Source organism: Jaculus jaculus, unplaced genomic scaffold, assembly GCF_020740685.1.
Source record: "Jaculus jaculus isolate mJacJac1 unplaced genomic scaffold, mJacJac1.mat.Y.cur u25, whole genome shotgun sequence".
NCBI lineage: Eukaryota > Metazoa > Chordata > Mammalia > Rodentia > Dipodidae > Jaculus > Jaculus jaculus.
Genome location: NW_025423515.1, coordinates 4,185,442 through 4,203,400, shown reverse-complemented (window position 1 = coordinate 4,203,400; position 17,959 = coordinate 4,185,442). Strand labels below are relative to the sequence as shown.

At 37.9% G+C, this 17,959-nt stretch overlaps 1 protein-coding gene across 1 annotated transcript in view; it reads left to right on the top strand.

The window, feature by feature from the left end:
• The first annotated feature begins 7,574 nt into the window (after nucleotides 1-7,574).
• The window catches only part of LOC123457513 (vomeronasal type-2 receptor 116-like), a 57,379-nt gene continuing 46,994 nt past the window's right edge, over nucleotides 7,575-17,959 (top strand). Inside the window, exons 1-2 of the mRNA XM_045141391.1 lie at nucleotides 7,575-7,591; nucleotides 8,176-8,313. Coding sequence (XP_044997326.1) covers nucleotides 7,575-7,591; nucleotides 8,176-8,313 — 155 coding nt within the window. The remainder of the gene's footprint in view (nucleotides 7,592-8,175; nucleotides 8,314-17,959) is intronic.

Below are 17,959 nucleotides of genomic sequence, written 5' to 3'. Positions count from 1 at the left end.
CTAAATTATGGCAATCACGGAAGCAGGCAGCCTTACTGCCACAGTACATTCACCAAGAAAGGTTTTATTTCCCTTCCAATGGACTTGTGCAGGGCAGGAGTGGAAACATGCCTGAGTTGGATTTTGAGGTAGGTAATAGGAACAAAAAAAATCACAACTCTCCAGGTCCTTATGGTTTATGTCTTAATACTTCACAAGTTCTAAGTGGCACAGCCAGCTCAGTTCACAGTCCCAAACACACACCACTGTGGCTCTGCATGTTGTCAGATTCAGTGTACCCTGGGCTCTTTCAGAAGGTCATGCCAGCACTCTTGATATTTCCCCAAAACCTGGGATTATTTCAATAATTTGTCACATATTTTGTATGTATTAACGTCATCTTTCATGTGCGCTAAGTTTTGCTTAGAGGGAAAAAAAAACTGTACCTATTTTATATAGAATCATACAATATAAAGTATGTAAATGGTTCCTGGAAGAAGTATACTTTACAAAGTTTAATATCTTTCATAAAGGAAGCCAGAGATCTATTCCTTTTTGACTTTGTAAACTTTGAAAAGTTAATCTATTTGAACCTCTGTGCCATTCTACACTAATGAGACTACACTAATCATTCTATTACAGAGATGAAGGAATCTATTATTAAAATGCAGCTTACTAACATTTCCAGGAAGAAGCATCTCAAATTTGAGAATAGAAGAGCCTTCAGGTTAATGTCTGTCGTGACAGAATAAGAATAACAAACACACTGGATGTGGATGAATTCCAGATTATGTGGCCTTTTGAAGACCATCACTGAAAGGTTGCCTGGAAAGAAAATATGCCATTGCCACTGCCACATTTAAAGTCTGCAGGATCTAAGCAAATTCACAGACATGGAGGTGACATTCTATAGCCAGAAAGGTAGGCAGGGATTGCTTGATTTGTGAGCAGCCTGCACAAGGCTTGGGGCAGGAGCAGACCACTGGAAGAATCAGTTGACCTACCCTGCTCTTCCACATCCAGTACGGACTGCCTACCAAAAGGCAAAGGCCTGAACATTCTGGGGCTCAACACCAACTACACTGCCCTTTAGTTTTGAGATCAGGATTCAGTGTTGACTCGGAGTGATGGGGGCAGGTATATTAAAGAAAATGCCAATTGCTGTCCTTCATAGGATTGTCTTGGTATCTTTCTCCACATCCCAAAGAGCTTGTATTTTAAAAGTTCAGAACGACTGGCACTAGAAATACACTGCCTCCTCCCACTGTACATCATGTAAACACAATGAAAGTTTTATGTTACTACAGGTTTTCCAAGTTAACTATTTCTTCTAGTTTTCATTTACATCGTTTGAAGGAACAAATTAAAGAGAATGCCTTCAAATGAATTCTTTATTCTCTCCCTTTCATAATATATTTGTGTTAGCATTGAAAAAAAAAAAGGTTGACAAAGCTTTCAGAAAAATCTGGCTAGTAGCAGAGATGGAGAATAGATGGCACCAGGAATCAGTCCCAGAAAGGTGACTTCCTCTGCACAAATATGCTGACAGTCATATTTTTGGGACACTGAGAAATCCTTGACCCAACATAAAGCCCAGGCTGCAGTTTATAATAAAAATAATTACCACAGCATCCCATGTAAAGGAAAATACACACTGAATATTAAAAGGAATATGTCCAAATCCTGCAGTTCTTTGGAAACAAAAAAAGTAAGTTTTCCTAGAGACTTCACTGAAAGTAATTATAAATATCTTAAGACAGTCTTCAAAAACTGGTGACTTGGCTGTTTGTAGTGGCAGTTTGGGGTACACAGTGAGGCTCTTCCTCAAATTGTATTCTTTGAGTGTATATATGTATATAAAAGTATGTGTGCATGCAGAGGTTGCAGGAGAACTTTGGGTGTCATTCTCTGTTGCTTATCCATCACTTTTTTGAAATGGGCTCTTTCCCTCAACCTGAAGCTGTGGTTTTTGGTCAGTGAGCCCAGTTCCCACCACACTGTCTGCTACATCCACTGTGATATCACAATATGACATCACAATGTCTCACTGTGATATCACAGTGTCCTACTGTGACATCAAATCACATCACATCACAATATTTCAGTGTCATATCACAATGCTAACTAGGAAATTACAATGACTCACAATGTCATTACAATGCCAAAGAATGACATCGAAATGCTTTAATATTATATCATAATTCTCTACTTGTTCAATATAATGCCCCGCTACCATATCACAATGGTCCACTATGACATCATAATGCCACATACTCACATAACAAGACCCTACTGTGATATCAAAAGGTCTTGTCAGGCATAGTGTTGCATGCCTTTGATCCCAGAACTTGGGAGGCAGAGATAGGAGGATCACTATGAGTTCGAGGCCACCCTGTGACTACATAGTGAGTTCCAGGTCAGCCTAGAATAGAGTGAGACCCTACCTCAAACACCAAACAACAACAACAACAAAAAGATCTCACCATAAAATAATAATTCCACACTGTGTCATCACAATACTCAACTGTGACATCACATTCTCAGATGTCTCTAGATCTGAAATATTTCCTCAGGGTGGTCAAGACTGCTCACCTGATTCTGAATTTGTAAGAGAAATTACATGTACTTGCAGGGATCTTTGTGGCATCTGCAGGCTTCACAGTCTTGAAGGTGATGTCCAAATGACAGGACAGCTGAGAAGCCGTCCAGTCCTGGACATTTCTTTTTGGGGAGGTTTTTGATTACTATTTCAATCCTTCGTGGCCATGATAGTTTTTTGTTAGGAGATTAATCTGCGCTGAGTTTAGTTCTGGTAGGTGATGTGTGTCTAGGAATTCATCCATTTCTTTCAGAATATTTAATTTTCTGGAGTAGAGTTTTTGGAATTATGCCCTTATGATTTTTAGGATCTATACTTTTTACCTTTCTGATTTTGTTAATTTGAGACTTTCTTTCTTTCTTTCTTTCTTTCTTTCTTTCTTTCTTTCTTTCTTTCTTTCTTTCTTTCTTTCTTTCACCTTGATCATTTTGGCTAGGTGTTTGTCAACCTTGTTTACTGTTTCGAAGAACTAGGTCTATGTTTCCTAGATTTCTTAATTTATTTCTTAATTTCTAATTGATTAATTACTGCTCTAATCTGATTATTTCTTTCCCTATGGTGCTTTTTGAGTTGGTTTCTTCTTGTTTTTCCATTGACTTTATATGTGTAGTCAGGGTATTAATTTGCGGTATCTCTGTATTTATAATGAAGGCATTTAACACTATGAATTTTCCCCTTATGACTGCTGTCATTGTGTCCCATAAGTTTTGGTAGGTTATGTTTTCATTACCATTCAATTTTAGGAATTTCACAATTTATTTTTGATTTCTTCTATCAGTCATTGTTTAGAAGTGTTTAAAAGTGTGTCTCCTTGAGCTAATGAATATCTTGATTTCTACCTTTAAAGCACTGAGATCTGACATGGTGCAGGATGTTACTTCAATTTACCTGACTTTATATAGGCACAATCATGGCATAATATATGTTCAATTTTGAGTAAGGTCCCATGGGCTGCTAACAAGAATGTATATTCTGTAGATTTTAGGTGAAAAGTTATATATATATATATATATGTATATATATATATATACATACATACATACATACATACATATACATATATATATATACATATATATCCATTATGACTAGTTGATCTATGGTGCTCTTGAGCTGTATTATTTCCCTGTTTGTTTTCTGTGTGTATGATCTGTCTATTGATAAGAGCTGCTTCTGAAGCTGCTGATGCTGGATCTACTGCTGCTGCTGCCGCTGCTGCTGCTGTAGCTGCCACTACTGGAGCCACTGCTGCTGCCACTGAATCTGCTGCCACTGAAGCTGCTGCTGCTGGATCTGTTGCTGTTGCCGCTGAAACTGCCATTACTGGATCTGCCACTGCTGGGGCCGCTGTTGCCGGTGCTGGAGCCGCCGATGTTGCTGCGGGACTCTGCTCCTGCTTGGGTCCCACTGTTGGCTAAGTTGGCGTAGCTGGGTCTGGGAACCACTACTCTGTTCACTGGACCTGGGCAGAGTCGGTGGGGGAGGGGGAGAGCCGCAGCTGCTCTGGTTCTCTCACTGTTTCACATGTTCTACCTTGTGATCTGCTCCTCTGTTGTTCACTGCCACTTTCCCTTCACGTTTCCTGAGTTGCGGAGATGGCCAGTGTGAGTGGAAGCTCCCCTCACCTGGCTTTTCCTGTGGCTTGAGCCGAGCCTGGTGGCTTTCTGGTGCGCTGCTGCCATGGCAGTCAGCAGAACTGCCGGGGCCACATTTGCCGTCCTTTGCGGGCTCTGGATCTCTCCTACTTCTTTGCTGCCATTTCAATTTCCTATACATCTAGCTTTTTAGTAAAAGTGTGTATTTTGCTGAATTTTTTTGGTCCTTTTCTCCCCTAGGCTGCTTTGGTGTGGTACCTACACCGCCATCTTAACTGGAAGTCCCCCAGTTGGGATTCTTGCTGTGTCTTTTCTTGTTAATTTCTAGTAATATAGCATTGTGATGTGATATCATGCAGGGAATTATGTCAATCTTCCTAAATATGTGGAGGCAGGCTTAGTGACCCAGTATATGGTTTATTTTAGAGAATGTTCCATGCACTGCTGAGAAGAATGCATAGTCTGTGGATTTGGGATAGAAAGTTCTCTAGATGTTTGTTAGGTCTAAGTGGTCTATGGTTTAGTTGAGCTCTCTTACTTCCCTGTTGAGTTTCTGTTGGATGATCTGTCTACTACTGATAATGATGTATTTAAGTCCCCAACTATGAAGGTGTTGGTGCTTATTTCTGTTTTACTGTCAAGTAGGTTTTGGTTTATGAACTGTGGTGTCCCTGTGTTTGGTGCATACAGATTTATGACTTTAATATCCTCTGGATGGATTGTTCCTTTTATAAGAAGGAAGTGCCCTTCTTTGTCTTTTTTGATTATTTTTGGTTTGAAGTCTGTTTTATCCAATATTAATCTAGCTATGCCTGCTTGTTTCTTATTCTCATTTGCTTGGAAAATTGTTTTCCACCCTTTCACCGTGAGGAGGTGTCTCTTTAGTGGTGAGGTGGATTTCTTGAAGGCAACAGATTGAGGTGCCTAATTTTTTGATCCATCCTGTTAGCTTGTGTCTCTTGAAGGGTGAATTAAGGCCATTAATATTTAGACTAATGACTGTGACATTTGGTTTGAACCCTGCCATATTGTGATGGTATGTGTCGGTTGGTGTTTTTATGGACTTTGATGTTTTATGTGCCTGTTCTGAGTTTGGTTATTATGATCTGCTTGTTGTAGGCATTTGAGGTTGATTATTTGTTTCTTGTCTGTGGAGAATTACCTGAAATACTCTCTGTAGTTTTGGTTTTATGTTCATGTAATTGTAAAGCTGAGTTTTATCATGGAAAGTTTTTCGTTCATCATCTATTATGAGGGATACTTTTGCTGTGTACAGTATTTTGGGTCAGATGCCATAGGTTCTTGGGCTTTGCAGTGTTTCATTACAGGACCTTCTGGCTTTTAAGATTTCCATTGAGAAGTCTGGAGTAATTCTGATGGGGTTACCTTTAAAAGTGGTGTGCTGTGTTTCCCTAGCTGCTTTTAGGATTTTCTCTTTGGTGTCAATATTTAGAGTCTTAATTACAATATATCTTGGAGAGTTTCTCCTTTGGTCCAGTCTGTTTGGCATTGTATTAGCTTCTTGTATCTTGGAGGGCCTTTCTTTTAAGATAATGGGGAAATTTTCTTTGATTATTTTGTTAAATAAGTTCTTCATGTATTTGGTCTGAATTTCTTCTCCTGCTGGTATTACAATGATCCTAATATTTGGACGTTTAAGTGTATCCCACAATTCCCTCTTGTTCGTTTTATAGGAACTTTTGAACTTACTGAAATTTTTGAACTCTCAAACTGTTTCTTCCATCTTGTCTTTCAGATCAGACTTTCTATCCTCCACATGGCTGACTCTATTCTTGAGAGTTTTGGACTTGTTCAATTAGGTTTGCATTTTCTACTACCTTTCTATGCATAATTTCCATCGCTATGTCAAGCTCCCTTTTCATATCATTTTGTAATTTTCTTGATGCTTCTTGGAATTCATCCTTGCATTTATGTCTTCATTTAGTATATACAGCTGATTTTTGAGGTCCTCATTTTTCCGCTCTCCCTCATATCTCTTAACTGTATTTGAACTCCTTCCATTTCTTATCTATTAGGTCTAGTCTAATTATGGCGGCATCCACATGATTATTGGTCCTTTGTTGCTTTTTTGCAAGTTCTACCAGTAGCTTGGTCAGGGTTGAATTGCTTATAGCTTCATTTTGGTGTTCTGATCCTAATGACTCTTCTATGTTTTGATTAGGGATGCTCATTGTAGGACTGGGTGAGCTAACTGAATTTTCTTGCATTTGATTTCTCTTGTTATTTCTTTTGTGCTGTGGTCTGCCCATTACTGTGTATGAGCACATAGGTCGTGGACCAGCCTGGGCTCAAGCACAATGGGAATCTGAAGCAAACTGAGTCTGTTGCCAAGCAGCCTGGGCTTTGACTCTCGTTTGCCAAAGCTGCCTGAGTTTCTGCCTTGCCAGGGCCCCAAAGATTCCTGAGCTCTCAGGGGGTAATATGTCAAAGCTGCCTGTGCGTGTGCTAGGAGGGACATGAAAGCACTATGCACTGAAGCAGCCCAAACTCTGGTGTGGAGGACCAATGGGACCTGGGGTCAGTCTGCACTCCCCTGCAACAGGACAATGGTGGTCAGCAGGTGTGGGGGACAGGGAGGGATGGCATGTGACCTAGCATAAGCGACAGACACAATCTGAGCTCACGTGTTGAGTTGCAAATTTGCATGGGCTCACGTGCGTGAATATGTGGCGGCTGGAACAGTAATGTCTTGCCTTTCTTTCCAGGGAATGCGTGGCAGTTAGGTGTCACCATCTTGGCATGAAGTCCTATTTTTTTTTTTTTTTTTGGCAGAGAGAATGAGCCAGAGGAAGAGAGAGTAAGCAAGAGAAAGAATTGGCTGGCCATGGCCTCCAGCCACTGAAAATGAACTCCAGATGCATGTGTCACCTTATGAATTTGGCTTAAATGGGTCCTGTGCAATCATACTGAGGTCCTTTGACTGTGCAGACAAGTTCCTTAACCACTACGCCAAGTTTCCAGCCCCTCACACTCATTTATTTACTGTCCACTTGAAACACATAATGTGAAAGCAACAACAAAAATTAATTCCTCACTCAGGTGGAGGAACTGCATTGTATGAATATAAAATATAAGGTTAAATTCTGTGTGCAATCCTGTAATTAGATAAGTGTAAAACATGGAAGAAACAATGCTAAAGATGAGAATCTGGGTCATCACAGCTTATTAGTTTGTGGGGACTAAGGAACATTGATGCAGGCCATGACTTAGAATGGAAGTATGAGGCTTAGTGTCTGCATTGTTACTGGGAGAATGACTGGGAATCCTGGACTTGCCATGACTATTTTCCTTATTGTGTACTCAAAGGGAGACATGGAGTTGTGGGATATTGAGGCATGAAACTACAATGAGTAGTGCAAGACAACACAGTAAATGGTATGATGCTGATGAAAGTGAGGTATGTGAGGGTTCTCTCCACTGCTTGAACAATGGAATAAACAATGCTGCCCATGTCTTCATGAGCTATGATGAACAGGAGACATTTCTGACCTTTTCACAACATATGTTGACTTGAAACTCCAAGGAGATCCACTTACATGACTTCAGGTGCTGTTCATCCAAATGACTTGTTGAAATTACTCTGCAAACAAGAATTCTCAGGAGATTATCCCAGTGGCATTCATGCCTGTATATACATGATCTTATGGTACCTGAAGCAAGAGATGATCCTCACAGCATGTTTTTCAACTTTTTTTAATGACCTTGATGTAGACCTCAGATGCAGAACCTCAGGGCTGTGTTCTGTACTTCTCAAGGGAGGGTGACACAGACTAGAAAGAAAGAAATTAGGGATATAAATATCCCTTCTAGTCAGCAATAGTAGTAAGATGGATACACATACAAGCAGGCATTTGTGATGTGTGTTTCTACTTGATGCTGCACATTACATCTGAGCTCATACTGCGAACTTACAGACATGGGGAAGCTGATCAGATTCATTTTTGTCTTGTTTCTTCCAATGTTTTCTGTCTCCTTCTGCAGTTTGACAGAAACAGGCTGCTTTTGGAGAATAAAGCAAAAGACAGAAAGTGATGGAAATATGTGGAAGGATTGTATGTTTGCAATAGACACATCAAAGGAGCATAGGATAGACTACAATTCAGTGAACCAGCTTTACCGGTAAGTGTCAGTTTTGTTATTTAGTTTTATATTTGTAAGACATGAATAATGTGTAAGAATTCTATATATGGTACACTAACAGTTTTTGATCCCTTGCACATTTCTTCCCAAGCATGCCACTTATGAATGAATCAAAATTCATTTTATAGTTTACAGAGCAGAAATTTTCAACAGTCAAGTGTATCTGGTTTGTTTAGAATTCAATGCAGATTTTCTTGTTGCTGATTTGCAGTTTAATCCCTTTGTGGTCAGATAGAATACAAGGGATTATTTCAATTTTCCTGTAGTTGTTAATATTTGCTTTGTGTCCTCAGATATGGCCTATTTTAGAGAATGTTCCATATACTGCTGAGGAAAATTTACATTCTGCAGCATACAGATGGAATGTTCTATATATATATGTTAGGTCTATTTGTTCCTTAACATCGTTTAAGGCAGATGCCTCTCTATTTATTTTTTGTGGGTATGACTTGTCAATTGATGAGAGTAGGGTATTTAAATCACTCACTATAATTGTGTTTGTTGTGATCTGTACCTTAAGCTTAACAGTGTTTTTTGTTTTTAATTGGAATTCCCCATGTTAGTGCATATATGTTTAGTATTATAATGTCCTAAATGTTGGAGTGTTCCTTTAATCAGTACAAAGAGACCTTTTTATCTTTTTTCACTAATGTTATTTGAAGTCTATCCAGTCAGATATTAGGATTGCAACCCTGCTTGTATTCTGGGCCCAATTGCTTGAAATATTGTTTTACATACTTTCACCCTAAGACAGTGTCTATCTTTTAATGAGAAATGAGTTTCCTGGAGGCAACAATTGGCAGTTTCCTGCGTTTTAATTCAGTCTGCAAACCTATATCTTTTTGTTGGTACATTGAGGCCATTGATATTGAGTTATTATTGAAAGGTGTGTATTTATTTTTGCCATTTTTCTTGCTTCTTTTTTTTTCCCCTTTACTTCCCAGTATTAACTATTATTTGAGTGTGGTTTATATTTTTCTTATTTCCTCTTGGTTGTGCTTTGCTTTCTCTCCAGAGTTGAAGGAGAGTATTTCCTGGACAGCTGGACTAGTTGCCATAAACTCCTTTAGCCTGTTTTTTGTTCTGGAATGTTCTTATTTCTCCATGAATTTTGATAGATAGCTTTGCAGGATAAGGTAATCTTGGTTTACATTTTTTACCTTTTAAAAATTAGAATACATCATTCCAAGGCTTTTAAAGTTTGTGTTGAGTTATCTGCTGTTATTCTGATGGACTTGCCTTTAAAGGCCAGGCTTTTTCTCTCTAACTGCTTTCAATATATTTCCTTTGGTTTGCATGTTTAGTAGTTTAGTTATAACATAGTGAGGAGAAGTTTTTTTCCAGGTTTTGTCTGTTTGGTGTTATAGAAGCTTCTTCTATCTGCACTGACACTTATTTCCCAATTTGGGGACTTTTTTTCTTCTATGATTTTATTGAAAATGCCTACTAAGCCTCGGATTGAAATTCTCCTTCTACTATACCATGACTTCTTATGTTTGATCTTTTCATAGTATCCTGGATATCTTGAAATTACCATTCATACCTTCCTATTACCTTCTCTTTCTCTGTGATGGACTATATTTGTTCTGTTATCTGATCTTGTAGTTTAAGATATACTCTTCTCACCTTCATCCATTTTACTGATGAGACTTTCCAAAGAGGATTTTTTTTTTTTTTGTATGATTGTGTCCTTCAGAGCTAGAACTTCAGCCTGGTTCCTCAGTATTTCTATTTCTGTAGAAAGCTAGAATTGTAGAATTGGAAGAACAAGTGCTTCATATTAGATCCTTTCATGACAATAAACACTGGTATTTGTTCAATATTAAGTGGCTGAGATAATGTATCCCTTGAAGTGCCTGCTCATCTTTCACCTGTGAGCATATAATTTAATTCCTAAAAATGGTTTAAAGGGAACAATTTTCTTTGCCTGTCTAACCATGGACAGACTTTTCTCATAGATACAAATCTCTCAAATAACAGGTACATGAGGTTATATGATACCTTCTTCATGTTATAATGGAGTAAGGGGAGAAGAAAGGTGCCAACTATACATTGTTTTCCTATATTACTGTGTTTTAAAATTATTTAATTATGTTTTAAATTACAGCTTCCATGATGGCAAATGATATTCCATGGTAATTACCTTCTCATATCCACTTTCCCCTTTGAAACTCCCTTTCTCAATCAGTCTCTCTTTTATTTTGACATCATGATCTTTTTCTCCAGACCACAGCAGACGTTACACATCTAGAGCTCATGACTACCCCTGTTGTAGGTTCTCAGTATCAGGATGTATTTCCTCCCTTGGAGTGGGCCTCCAGTCAAATTAGAGGGAAGTTGGTTTTGCCCATAACAGACATGCCTCTATTGCAGTATGGCTCATTTAGCCTGGGTGGCCAAATATTAGGCTTGAGCTATTCACTGATGATTGTCTTCACTGGTGAATTCTGTCTCTCCTATTGAACTGCATGCAGCATGACCTTTTCCACCCTTCGGTCAGCTGGTATGCATGGTGGAGTTTTTCAACTCAGCTCCAGCATGATTTCTTAGTGAGCATGCAGCCCAAGTATGTGGAGTCTTCAGCAATAGGGTCTTATCATCTATTCCTGTTGGGAAACCAAGGGCATCAGCAATGGTGAGTAATATTTTGAGGGCATCATGGACCTCCATGACCAATAACTCCCTGGAGGGCACCTCATCCCTGGCACTGAAAATTTTATGGGACCAAACTATGGTTCTTGTGTGTTTCATTGTCCAAAAAAGTCGGTTTCCATATGACTTATTTATATCCTCTTAGATTTTGATTAGCCTTCCATCCACCTTTCCTTTACTCAGTCTCTTCCCCTGACCTCACTTAGGCCTTTGCAACCCCATTAATATTTTCATAAACTTACATATATACAATGCCATCCTATTAAGTCTCCCCTTCCTCCATTTCTGTTCCCTGTATATCTCCTTTCTAGATTACTGGCCTCTGCTAAATAGCTTTCTTCCTACTCACACAGAAGTTCAATCAGTTATAGCTAGGATCTACCATATGAGAGAGAGCATGCTATGTTTGGCTTCCTGGGTCTGGGTTACCTCATTAGTATAATCCTTTCCAGATTCATCCATTTTCCTAACTTTCATAACTTCATTTGTCATTACTGCTGAGTAGAACTCCATTGTGTAAATGTGTCACATCTTCATTACCCACTCATCAGTTGAGGGACATCTAAGCTGGTTTCATTTCCCAGCTATTGTGACTAGAGCAGCAATAAACATGGTTGAGCAAGTATCTCTAAGGTAGTGAGAAGAGTCCTTAGGATATATGTCTAGGAGTGCTGTAGCTGGAACATATCGTAGATCTATTTTTGTCCATCTCAGGAACCTCCACACTCATTTCCACAATGGCTGGGTCAGATTGCATTCCCACCAACAATGTAGAAGGGTTCCTCTTTTTCTGCATCCTCACCAGCATTTCTGGTCATTTGATTTCATCATGGTAGCCAATGTGACAGGAGATAGAACCTCAATGACATTTTAACCTGCACTTCCCTGATGACTAGGGAAGCAGAACATGTTTTACAGGTTTATAAGACATCTGTATTTCTTCTTTAGAGAACTGTCTATTTAGATCCATAGCCCATTTTTTAGTTGGATGGTTTGATTTCTTATCATTTACTTTTTTGAGTTCTTTATATAACCTAGATAGTAACCTTCAATCAGATGTATAGCTGGCAAAGATTTTCTCCCACTCTGTAGGTTGCCTCTTTGCTGTATTCATAGTGTCCTTTGCTGCAGGAAAGCTTTGTAATTTCATCAGTTCCCAGCAGTTAATCTGTGGTTTTACTGTCTGAGCAACTGGGGTTATATTCAGAAAGTCTTCACCAAGACCAATATGTTGAAGAGTTTCCTCTAATTTTTTCTCTAGCAGTTTCAGAATTTCAGGTCTGACATTAAGGTCTTTGGTGCATTTGGACTTAATTTTTTGTTGTTGTTGTTTGGAGAGAGATACACATATATTTTCTGCCTTCTACATATGTATATCCAGTTTTCCCAGCACCATGTAATGAAGAGGCTGTTTTTTTCTCCAAGGAATATTTTTTGGCATTTTTGTTAAATATCAGGTGACTATAGCTACCCAGACCTACATTGGGTCCTCTGTTGTGTTCACTTGATCTAAATTAATGTTTTGTGCCAGGATAATGTCATTTGTGTTACCATGGGTCTATAGTAAAGGTTACAATCAGGTATGCTGACACCACCAGCCTTATTTTTGTTGCTAAAAAATTTTTGAGATATTAAAAGTTTTCTGTGTTTCCAGATGAATTTTTTTTTCTATTTATGAGAAGATGCCATTGGAATTTTGATGAGAATTGCATTACATGTGTATATTTCTTTTGGTAAGACTGCCGTTTTTATAATATTGATTTTTCTGATCCAAGAGTAGGGGATGTCTTTCCATTTCCTAGTGTGTTCTGCAATTTCTTGCTTGAGTGTTTTAAAGTTTTCATTGTAGAGATCCCTCACTTCCTTGGTTAGTTGTATTCCAATATACTTTTTTTTTTTGATGCAATTGTGAATGGGATTGATTCTCTGATTTCATCTTCTGTGTGTTTGTTGTTAGCATATAGGAAGGCTACTCTTTTCTGTGTGTTTATGGCTATAGGAGTTTATCAATTCTAACAGTCTTTTGGTAGAGTCTTTAGGGTCCTTTATGTATATAATCATATCTGTAGATAATGATAACTTGATCTCCTCCTTTCCAATTTGTATACATTTCATGTGTGTCATTTATCTTATTGCTCTGGCTAAGACTTCCAGCACTATATTAAACAAAAGTGGGGATAGTAAACACCTATCTATTGAACCTAATTTAGTGGAAAAGCATCAAGTTTTTTTCCATTTAGTATTATGTTGGCTGAAGGCTTGTCATAAATACCCTTTATTATGTTAAGATATGTTCCTTCTATTCTTGGTCTCTGTAGTATTTGAAGGGATGTTGGAGTTATCAAATGGTTTTTCTGCATCTAATGAGATGATCATGTGATTTTTGCTTGGCAGTTCAATTATATAATGTACATTAATCAGCTGGCACATGTTGAACAATCCCTGCATCTCTGGAATAAATCATTCTTGGTAGGGGTGACTGATATTTTGGTATATTCTTTTATTCTCTCTACCAATATTTGCTGAGAAATTTTGCATCTATTTTCATGGGAGAGATTGGTCTGTAATTTTCTTTTTTTGTTCAGTCTTTGCCTGGGTTCGGTTTTAGGGTGATGCTAGCTTTGTACAAGGAGTTTGATAGGATTCCTTATTTTCCTATTTTATGGAAACATTTAAGAAGCATTGGTGTTAGTTCTTCCATGAAGCTCTGGTAGAATTCACCCATAAATCAATCTGGGCTTGGACTTTTTTTGAGAGATTTTTTAAATTAATTAATTTTTTATTAATTAATATTGTATTCAGTGAATACAGTCAAGTTGGTACCATTGTTAGGCTCATCCATGTCCTACCCCCTCCTCCCAGCCCTTTCTTGTTGAGGTATATGGGTCATGCATTGTGGAGTTAGCCCACAGTTATGGGTAAAAGATATGTCTCTGTGTATCATGACCCAACATGTGGCTCTGACATTCTTTCCACCCCTCTTCCTAAAAATTTCCCTGAGCCATGTTGGGTTCACTTTGCGTCTGCTTAAGTGATGAGGTGTTGTGAACCTCCTTGTCTCTGGATATCTGACTTGGTAGGCATTGATTGTTCTCTGTGTCTATCTCCTTCACCATTGTGCTGGTACCTGGTTCACCAAGAAAACAGCACCCTTGCTTCACCAATTATTCTTAGTTTCAGCTGGGGCACTTTTGAGGTATGATGGGTTTGTTCTCACCTTATTAGGATCTGCATTTATCTGAAAAAGAGAAGCATACTCTCCAATGGAGAGTAAAGTTAGCACCAGACAAATGGGATAACCCTTATTTTTTTTATAGAGAATTTAATAGATGTAGGCCATCTTGTAGCCCACGATTGGTGGTAGCTTGATAATAGAGAGTGGGCTGAAATTTGGATATGGTTCTGACTTGTTTCCCAGCTCCAGCTATGGGTCCCATTCCACTGAGGGGATCAGTTAGCCAAATCAAGAGCAGTTGGTTTCCCACCATCATGGCACTTTTGTGAGCATTACAACAGGTTTTTTGCTGCTATTAGGTTAGACCATGAGTTGCTTGGACAGATATTGATCATTTTCCCCCAGTCGCCCATGTAGCATCTTCTGGCCCTAGACATGCTGACTGTCTGGGGACTGACCCTCTACCAGCTTCCAGCCATGTCATTCCATTTTATGTGTCAAACCATATGTTGTCTTCAGCAGTATGGTCTTACCACTAACCTTTGGTGTGTCATCAAGTACTCTGACAGAAATCTATCTTTCTTTTGGAGACCTTGTAGGTCTCTTAATCAAAAGCTTATTGTGGATGATATCCACTGGCTGTTACCGTGAGTTACAGGTCAGTGCCCACTAAGAGAAGGAAGAAAAAGATAACCAATATAAAAGAGTTAGAGAGAAAAGAGAGAAAGAGAAAGAAGCTGTAGAAGATTCCAGTTAGTAGCCATTGTGAATTGGGCAGCTATTATCATTGTTGAGCAGATGCTTTGGTGTGAAGAGTGGGGCACTTAGCATAGGTGCCCATACAGGAATGGCCAGTTTACTTGGTAGCACAGTTTTCATCATTTTCTGAAGTCTACTTATTGATTGTACAAGTTTACATTCCCACAAGTAGTGAATTAGGGCCCCCTTTCCTTGAATGTTCTCAAATTTACTATCATTTGATTTTATTAAAGTTTTCCATCCTCTTACGAGAGTTGTGGAACCTCACAGTAGTTTTACTTTGCATTTCCCTTGTTATTAACAGTGTTGAACATTTTCATAGATGAATTTAGCCACTTACTTTCCTCCTTTTACAATTTCCTATTGAGTTCTCTGCTCCGTTGTTTAAGTCACTGTTTATTTTTTATTGTTTAGATTTTTGAGTTCCTTATAGATTCTGGATGTTAGGCCCCTGTCAGTGCTGTAACTGGCAAAGATTTTCTCCCCATCTGAAGGTAGTTTGTGGGCTCTGTTTAGGTTATGTTGTCTGTAGACAAGCATTTTATCTTCATTACATGCCAACACTTGAGGGATTTATTTAATTTCCAATATTATTTTCCTATTTTGAAGATAATTACTCTTTTGTTTCATGCTATAGCTTTAGATTTTTGAATCTTAATCAGAGGTATTTCATCAATTTGGGGTTGATTTTTTTTTTTTTTTTTGGTATGGGAGAGGAATGTGTTGAGTTTCATTTTTCTATATGTAATTTATTGAACATATCCAGCAACATTTGTTGGGAATGCAATGTTTTCTCTAGTGTATATTGCTGTAGTCATTTGGACTAATTAAATGTTCATAAAAGTATTACATAGAATAAATCATTATAATTAACTATTTTTACATGAAGTCAAAATACATCTACAGAAGAACCCTAATGAGCTAGAACATATATATGATTTAATAATAACAGGATTTCATGGGAAGTCAAAAATTTACTTTGCAGGGAGAGCAAACATTTAAGGGAACATGAAATATTCAATATCTGAAATATCATCAAATTCTGAGTTTTTCTGGTTTTAGTTGGCAAACTAAAAGTCCAGTAGTGATATATGTACATGGACAATGGAATGTGAAGGCAAAGCACAATGTCAGAAAAATTATATTCATAATCACTGATAACATTTTTGTTTTGCCTTTACAAACTATGATTTGTGTTTGCACAAACCATCCTCCCTCAGGTGAATCGAAATCCTCAGATCCCAAATCTCATCCTCCTGCCCCTATTATTTGTACCTGGATATCACACATGACTCTAAGCATTGATGCCCCGTCACTATACCACTTTCTCCCACCAATGTCATTTGGGGCAAGGATCACACATAGGGGTATACAGAAGCACACATGCTAGTGTGGGCACACTTTACAAGTATTCATGTCCCTGTTTCTACCCACATGTCCACTGCCAGTTTCCAATGAGAGTATAGGAGCAATATCCCCATATACATGAACTTCTTCCAACATGCATAATCACTTCTAGGATTAAAATTTGAGAGTCCAACTGTAGAACCAGTCCCTTTGCCCTTCCTACTGGCTATACTACCTGCTGCTAGGAAGCCACATATTAGAGGATGCCTCCTAAAAATGTTACTTAATATGTCATTTTATCACCAAATAAGAAGCATGTAGAGGAATTTCAGACAATGAATTCAAGTGATATAATACAGGAGTAAATATCCAAATGCTATCAAGAAGAACACAAAGCAACAATAGAATGAATTCTAAGAGGACATAAATAAGTGCTGAGTGAATTCCAAGACAAAAGAAACAAATATCACTATCAGGTAGATATTTAAGAGGATATTATAAGATAATTCAATAAATTGATAGCATATCAATAAAAGGCAAATTGAAATGATTCTGGAAATGAAAACATAATAAGTAAAATTAAAAGATCTGTGGAAATCCTTTCACATAGACAGCATTATATGGATGAGGTAATATCAGGACATACAGACAAGGTAAAGAATAAAATGTTCAATCAAAATTAATAAGTTCAACACATATAAAGGAAACAAGTGATATTTTCAATACTATGCAAGGGTAAAATTTACAAATTACGTGCATAGAATGAAATAAACCCTACATTGATGGTAGCAAATTTATTGAAATAAATTATAGAAGAAAATTATCTAGGAGAAAAAATGCTATCAAGTTACAATAGGCATAGAAAACAACAAACACACAGGGCCCCTAATGAAACTACCCAGTCTCACATTATATTAAAAACTGGAGATATACAAAATGAACAAAGGGTCAGAGAACTCATGATAGAAACATTGAATAACATATAAAAGCCAGCCTATCAACATAGGTGATTTTTCAACAAACATAAATATAAGAAGGGCTTGGAAACATGAGCAGCAACTATTGACTAACCACAAGGGGCAGAATTAAAGTGTTATACTGCTGAGCCAAATGAAACATGTGGGATGAAGGCAGAAAACATAAGTATCAGGAGAAGGCTTGGGGGGGGGGTGGCAGAATAGAGAGAGTAGGAAGGAACAAAAGTATGTTTTAAAACAACATATTGAAACAAATCTTGGAATAAACTCACACATCAACAGTAACTCTGGGTATTTGTGGTCTTAATTCTCTGATCAAGACTTAAAATAGAAGATTAGGTCAGAAAAAAGGAATATGTCCTCAGGAGAAAATAATTCACATTATGATTAGCGAGATGATATTTAAGGAAAATAAGGGAAAAAAAGATTTTCTAACTGACATTTTATTTTAATATTCAACTTGAGAGAAGATTTAGAATAGTCTGTGATGATTTATATGGATTAAGTTATCCTTGGAGAAAACTCCTGTGAGAAAATCTTGACTAGGTAATTGAGGTAGGAATATCCAAATTGACCATGGGCAGCACCATAGCAGGGCAGAGACACTGTACTGTATGAAAGAGAAAGATGACTGCCCATGTGCAATCTTAATATAGATCTCTGTGCCTCCTTGTTGGTCTAGAAGATACCACACCAGGCTACCATGCTCTCCCAG